The following is a 7,565-nucleotide window of genomic DNA, read 5'->3' as shown; positions in this document are numbered from 1 at the left end:
ATATATATATATTCATATATATATACATAAAATGATGGCATCTTAAAGCATGGTGGCAAACCACTGTTGTTATTAAACACAAAATTCCACCCTTAAATTGCTAATAATAAGAAATATTTTTTAAAAGAAATTTCAATTTAAAAGTTACAGTTTAGGTTTGATATATGTAGAAAGCAAAGGCTTTTATAAACCTTCAATGGTCCTATGCTAGCTTGGAGATCCAACTAGCATCAAGTACAGTAGATGGAGTATACAGCTGACACCTAACTTACATGCAATATAATGGATGCACTTCAATTTATTAGAGATCAGAGAAGTTACTCTGAATTTGTTTTCATTCCTGTTTGCTAAGTGCTTTGCCCACTGCTCCTCACGTCATAGATGAAGACTGAAGACATTGAAGTGAAGCCAATTCTGCTACAAATTTTTTTTATGTGTATGTTCATCAACTCTTGTTCAAAAAAGCTCAAAGTCACTCAAATAAGGGTGTTTCACAAATAGGTGATTTTTTTAATGTATAGCAATGCATACATTGTCCACTAGGATGATAGTGGACTCATGGACAATAATTTAGAGAAATATTTCCTTTCTTTCTGGTAATGTCACAAGGGTTGGAACCAAATTACTCTTAGACAAATATAAATGTTAATTGCTAACCTAAAGGTACCTGAGAAAAAGGGAGACAGTAACAAATTAAGAACTCTGGAGAAATATATTTGTGTTAGGTTTCAGTATAAGTGAAAACTTTATGCTACGTAAGTATAATCTGAAAGATTATACTTTTTGTATGTTTTAGGACAAATTATCATTACCCCTTATACAGAAGTCTCTTTCTCACAGTGTATGTGTACCATGGCCCATGGTATGAAAGGGAAGCTGGCCTTGTTTACAGTCATCCTTACACAAATCAGTGGCAAGCTATAATATTTTATTAAAAAAAGAAACTGGTCATTTGTTTGAGGCTCCAGTACTCAATCAACTCAATTTTTAGAAAGACCAAGCACTCAGAGCAGTAGGTCAGGTGTAATGAGTAGTGAACTGCAAAGGCTTTGATCACCCTGTATCTGGTACTTCATTAAACCAAAATGCTTATTGCGGACTAAATTTTGACCCGCATTGTCAGTTAGCATCTTAGGGAACACAGTATAACACCTGTGAAATCAGGTAGTGAAGAAAATTTATTACTGAAATCTGCTAGCTTTCATGGTTAAGGAAAAAAACAGTAAATCAGAGTTCTCTTGCATCAGTCCACAGGGTAGCAATGACAGTGCAGTAGTAGCCAGCGTACACCCACTCCTCACACCATCCCCCTCTGCTGCTGACCAGTACTCTGGAAATACAACCTTCATAGCAAAATTAAATTGTTGTCACAGTCTTTGACTCAGAAGTCCTTGGAAAAGTGAATGGAAAGTAAACTTGGTACCTGGGTATCTTGCAGAAAGCTCAGAACTTTAAGCAGGGAAAATTGCTTCATATAGGTCATGAGAAATTAAACATCATTATTGTCAGCTCTTTTAGGAGAAGGAGAATATCTGATAGAGTTCTACAGGTGCCTGTATGTGAGGCCTTCAGGTAGGAAGCATTAATTCATTATTTTCCCTCATCAAAACAGGGAACTGAGATGTAATAAAAAAAATAATCGTAACATTGACGAAAATGTGAAGCAGAGTAAAATCAAAACATTTCAAAAGGTCTGGTAAGATCTACACTAAAATATTTGGCTCTAAAGGCTACATCTGTATGGACTTTGCTATGTATGGAATAGCTAACACTGATATCCTAAACGCCTGATGGATACAAGCAGGCAAACAGAAGAGAGGGTTTTATGGTTTACTTCATGCCAGCTAGCAAGACATTGTAAGTTGTCATGCAGAAACACAGTTATGTTTGACAGATCTGCCTCTCCATCAGGGACCACCACTGACAGAGGTGCAGCTGGAGAGCATCTGAGGTGATGGTGAGACCTCCCCAGCTCTCCAACACCTCCTTCCCACCCCAGGATTAGGACAGCCTCCTAAAAGCCCTGTCTCAGTAGAAACCTCCATGATCTCACGCAAGGTATGACATTTATTGACTTCAGAAGAAACATTTTTTCAAGTCATGATTGAAATAAGGCAAGCTTGCCACCTGATCATGTGATGTGAGAAACAGGAATGAAAAGAAAAAACAGCAGGGATAACTCTTTGGATTTCAAGATGGCTTTGGAGGGATAGTGCACGAGAGAAGGGAGGAAAGAGAAAAAAGCAACTACTTTGTTGTATCTTTTTCGCTGTGCCTTGTGCCTGATTCCTTACGAATTTGTTGTCTTTTCCCTCTCTCCTGCCTCCAGCACTTTCACTACCAGTCTCCTGAAAGGTCACACATACCACAGTCAGATCCTTAGCTGCTATCTGTCTCCTTTTGCTGACTTTGGAATGCTGAACATCTTCCACACTGATCAAACTTTTCCCACTGTTTTTTCCTCAATTGTATCAGACAACTGCATCAGACAACTGCATTGCCTTCTGTGGAGTTACTCCAATTTACTTGAGATGAGAACTTGACCAATAATATCCACATTAGTATGAAAACAGAAATTCCTCTTTTGAAGGTTAATTTGAGTAGCTATCAGATAAATGTCTGTCTTTTAACACTAATGTGGACAACAGAGAAATATCAGAGTGCTAACAGTCTCACCAGTACCATTTCTTCTGACTGGTTGATCTACCCTTTCAGATACTTGTGTTGACCATCACTGTCTAGTGTGTGGTAAATATTAATGAAAATACACAAATTTAACTCACTGTTAATTTTGTTGACTTGGAGGTAGAAGTTTTCGAGGTTCTCACTGACGGTTGGAATGCTCTTCAGCTGATTGAAGGAGAGATCCAACTCAACCAGTGATGTAATATTGAAGACATTGCCTGGTATTCCAGAATCTGTTAGTTTATTGTGGGATAAACGTAAATATTGCAGGGCTTTAAAACCTTGGAAGTACTCATCAGGAACATTGGAGATCTGGTTATTATCAAAATACAGCATGAGTAAGGAGTGAGGCAGTCCTGTTGGTAGCTTTGTAAGTCGATTAAAGCTTAAGTCAAGATACAAAAGTGAATTCAGGCCTTTAAAAGCCCCAGAGATAGAATCTGCTTTCAGCTGGTTGTTCTGGAGGTGAATGACAGTCAGATTCACCAGCCCTTCAAGTGCTCCGGGATTGACTTTTGTGATCTTGTTGTGACTTAATTGCAGGTCATCCAGAGTTTTGGGGAGCGGTCCAACAGCTTCAGTCAAGTTGTTGTAGTTAATGTGAAGTTTCTTCAGATTCTTTAGTTTAGAGAAGACTCTACCCTTAATTTTTGAATTTTCCAAATGGTTGTGATCTAGGATCAGCCACTGTAGGTCTGTTACATTATCAAACGTGTTCTCTTCAATGCCCTCAATCATATTATTTCGAAGATAAAGGTATTTTATTCCACTTGGTACAATCGGAATGGTTTTCAGTTTAAGATTGTCACAATACATGGCAGTAGGGTAGCTTAAAGGACAATCACATTCTGGGGCACAGACTGCTGAGGACGGCCCAAAAGGATCATAACCATAATCCTCTATAGGACCATAGTAATATTGGCAAAAAATACCACTAATCAATAACAAAAAGACGGGTAGAGAGTTTAAAGTCATCTTTGCAAGGTGTCTTGTCCCTGTATAGTGAAAGGGAATAAAAAAGTTATAAGTTCAATTTTTTCTCTCTTTCAGCAATATTTCAAATTTATACATAAACATAAAGTTTATAATTAAAAATGAATTAATTTAGGCTTCCTATTTAAAGCTATTAATTAAGAAAAAATATAATAGTTTGTTAGTATTGCATCATTATTTCTATAAACTTAAAGTCCTTGTCTTGTTGCAATCTCCCTTTGCAATGCAAAATTGCAGGCCATTCTGCTGTTGTAAGTAAAACATTCTTTCTATCTTTCTGCATTCATTCATTAAGTTGCAAGAAGAATGATAATGTCCAAATTTTTTAAACTTGGTACAGAAGGGTTTTCAGTTTTGCTGAAGGCCACGTTCAGAGGCAATTCTGCCATTTAAATTCTATCAAGCATTCCTAATATACTGAATTGCCTCATATCTAAATAAGGTGGCAATTCAACCTAAGTTTGAAAGAGCCAGGGAAGTTACAAACTGAGGGTAATGATCTGCTGCATACCGTGTTGTTAAGATGCCTATAGCTTGCAATATCTTCTTCTCATGTATCATGTACAGTAAAGCATGGTCCACTAAGTTTATTATTCACCTAAAGAACAAACTAATAAAAATATATAGCATATTCTCCTGGACATGTCAAGCAACCAGTGTTGCATATGTGTGCATGAGTGTACCTAATATGGATCTACAGTGGATCTGAAATTACTGAATTTCAGATAGTTCAAATGTTCTTGCAAATTCTATATATAACAATAAATGTGTTAATTACATTGTATGACCATTCTAAATCAACAAAACAATAAATAACTGGCTTCACATAGCTGGTCTTGCAGTTCACATGCAGCAAAAGGACATTCATTGTTCTTGGGGATGTTTTGCTGTCATCCAATATAAGTGGTCTCACCTTACTTTTTAAGGGCATACTTTTCTTATCAGATACTGCACAAGATGATAATCTGTGAATATTAGTATCTTACTTTTATTTCTTACTACCTAGACCAATGTTGTGTTGGAAAAGTGGGTCTAGCATCACTGAAGTCAGTGAGCTTACTTTGATTTTCATCAGTAAAAGACAAGGCTCGGTGTACTCAACTACTGTTCAGAGAGTGAGATGATTAAGAAAATCCTTAGAACCTTTTTGTTCTCAAGTAATTTCAGAAAGTATGTGAAGCCTGTAAACAGACCACCAGACATTGATCTCAGATCTGGGCAATCTTCCAGCAGAGTAAGTTAGTCTTGCTATTGGCATTGTTTAGTGTTACACAGAGTACATAGTGTTAAAATGCAGGGCCATAGCTAGAAAGTCTTCCCTAATTCTAAATTTCCTTGTTTTTATTGACTTGATAAAAGCTACATCACATTCTAGTCAGCTAATGATCTCAACAAAAGTACCTCTAGGCAGGGTTTATTGATATCATGCAGTACAGCACGTAGATTTTTTAAAAGATGTTCTCATGTTATCTCTAGTCAATCACCCACAAAATCCCCCTGGTAGATATTAAGCTGCTGTCCCCTGAAAAATTACAAACCATAGGACAGAGCAATCATTGAAATATGAGTTATCAGTGTAATTTCTTTTGTCTGTTCTTGGTTACTGCATGAGAACATGCAAACTCAGCCTTCAGTCCCCTGCTGGTATAAATAAGTACAGCTCCTCTGAAGGCAGAGACACTACAGTGACAATTCAGCCTAAAATCTGGTCCTATTTAGGTACTAAACAGTAAGGATGGGGGACTGACTGCTTCTCCATTCAAAGTATAAGACAGAGTGTAATGAACTTCTTGGACTATACTCTTTGGCCTTACAGTGGCATTTTCACACATCTGCATCATTTTATACTCTTACTGATAAAGTAGCATAAACATCCTGTTTTAAACTCAAATTATATTGTTCTTCTACTTTCAATTTATATTTGTAATGCTAAATCTTATTATTGATATCATAGGCAGACAGTTCTTCTAAATAATATATAATGTTCAACTGCTCTGCAGAACTCTGCAATTAATTAAAAAAGTTAGCAAGTTTTGAATTATTTTATGAACAACATTTTAAAATGTAGGTGACAATTCTGTAGTGCAAGGGCACATAAGCATGTGTGTGACATAAAATAGCACAGTAGATTATATATATAGTTAACTTGTTTTATTCATGGATTTCTTGTTCACGTATCTAAATGTTTGTTTGTCAGAAGTGTAAAAGGTAAATAGATCATGCACACATGCTTGGTTGTTGCACTGAACTATATGAATCCAAAAGATAAAATCAGAATACACTCTTAGACGTTTATCTTATAACATGAGCATGCTTGAATTAATTGCTTGTGTTTGTTCTAACCAGTTACATTGTAAAATACCTGTGAAAATATTTGTGAAGTTGCTCAGGCAACTTGCCAAAACATACTAAATGGCAAATCCACAATTCTGGAAAAATGCTTACTGCAGTAGAGTAGATAAACTATTCAAACTATTTTGGAGCTAGTCTATGCTACCTTAATTCTAGAGTTGTTGTGAAACAAAATAAATATAAACTTGTCATTCAATCAGCCTTAAACTAAATATACCTTAATTCTGCACCATAACATCTTACATAGTTTGCAAAAGAGTTAATTTTTTAAGGTTTCAATAGTATATTAAAAATGTGCTTTAAAATTAACTAAAAATTTTCAAAATACCTATAATTTTCCTCTCGTTTACTTGTTAAATTATTTAAATACCAGGATACCTTGCCTTTTTGTAAAATGAAGTAAATGATTTAACAAATAGAGTCTGTAAAGGTCTTACTAATAGATTATGAATGAATAAGTAAGCAGTGAGTACTCTTACAAATTTCTTTGTACTGTACATCAAGTCTTCTTTTGAAGTAGAACAAAACAGACTGTAAAAAAGTGCAACAGTGATGCACAAAATATGTGAGGTTATTTTAAGGAAACCGAGAAAGCAAATCCACTAATCAACAGTTGATTTGTGTTCAATTTACAAATTGGCAAACTTATCCTGCGATGTTTTCACGTTCCCGTTACAGCTACATTTAAATAGCTGAACATTACGGTTAAAACATGCAACAGCACTTACCTTACTGCCTTGAAGCTGCTTTCCTTAATTCCCAGAGCAGATGCAATAAGGGACTGTATCGACCAATATATGCTGTAAACAGTGTCAGGAGGTAAAAGTCTGCCAGATCCTCTGTGTTACAAGAGAGAAAAAAAAAAAAAAAAAAAAAAAAGCCCTAGTCACGCTGTTCTCTGAAGCTGCTATGTCATCATGGTGATCTTGTGGTGTGGCATGTACAAAAATGCAGCTCTCTAATGAAGTGCAGGTGGATACCATATTTTGTACAAGGACAACCCATCTGTTATTCCTGTGGGACGAGAGAATGATCAGTGTTTCACAAACCTGAGAAAGTTTAGACCACTAGCCATAGCCTTACACAAGGAATTTTTGTATTTTAGAGGGAAAACATTTTAGATTGTAAAACAAATTGCAAACAGACTTTTGTTTTCCAACTTATTTTATACTGCTAGACATGAGCTAACAAATAGCACTCAGACCTCAATGCTGCTGTGCTTCTTCAGCCAAGTGACTCATTCATTTTTCTGCCTTTTTCTTTAACTATCTTATGTCCACAGTAAAATACCCTTAATAAAAGTTTTAGCTCAAGGATCAGAACCAAAGACGCAGGATTATCTTTGAATTATAACCCTTTCCACAACATTAAATACCAAGTTCAAAGTTTCTCCTGCAAACATTGGAATTTATTCAGTCTGGAGATTTTCTTTGGTGATTGAATGTATATTTGTTTAATAAAAACACATCCCAGGAATGGTTTTTCAGCAGTTACTGTAAACTCACTTTAGGCATTTGTACATTTTTGCACTTACA

General features: G+C 35.8%; 1 protein-coding gene across 1 annotated transcript in view; it reads right to left on the bottom strand.

Moving 5' to 3' along the window:
* The window catches only part of LUM (lumican), a 12,023-nt gene extending 4,945 nt beyond the window's left edge, over positions 1 to 7,078 (bottom strand). Inside the window, exons 1-2 of the mRNA XM_009697380.1 lie at positions 6,759 to 7,078; positions 2,784 to 3,680 (exon numbers count right to left, since the gene is read on the bottom strand). Of these exons, the coding sequence (XP_009695682.1) occupies positions 2,784 to 3,660 (877 nt within the window). The 5' untranslated portion in view covers positions 3,661 to 3,680; positions 6,759 to 7,078. The remainder of the gene's footprint in view (positions 1 to 2,783; positions 3,681 to 6,758) is intronic.
* Between the last annotated feature and the right edge of the window lie 487 nt (positions 7,079 to 7,565).

Source organism: Cariama cristata, unplaced genomic scaffold (assembly GCF_000690535.1).
Source record: "Cariama cristata isolate BGI_N322 unplaced genomic scaffold, ASM69053v1 scaffold12623, whole genome shotgun sequence".
NCBI lineage: Eukaryota > Metazoa > Chordata > Aves > Cariamiformes > Cariamidae > Cariama > Cariama cristata.
This window is presented reverse-complemented; position numbering and strand designations above follow the sequence as displayed.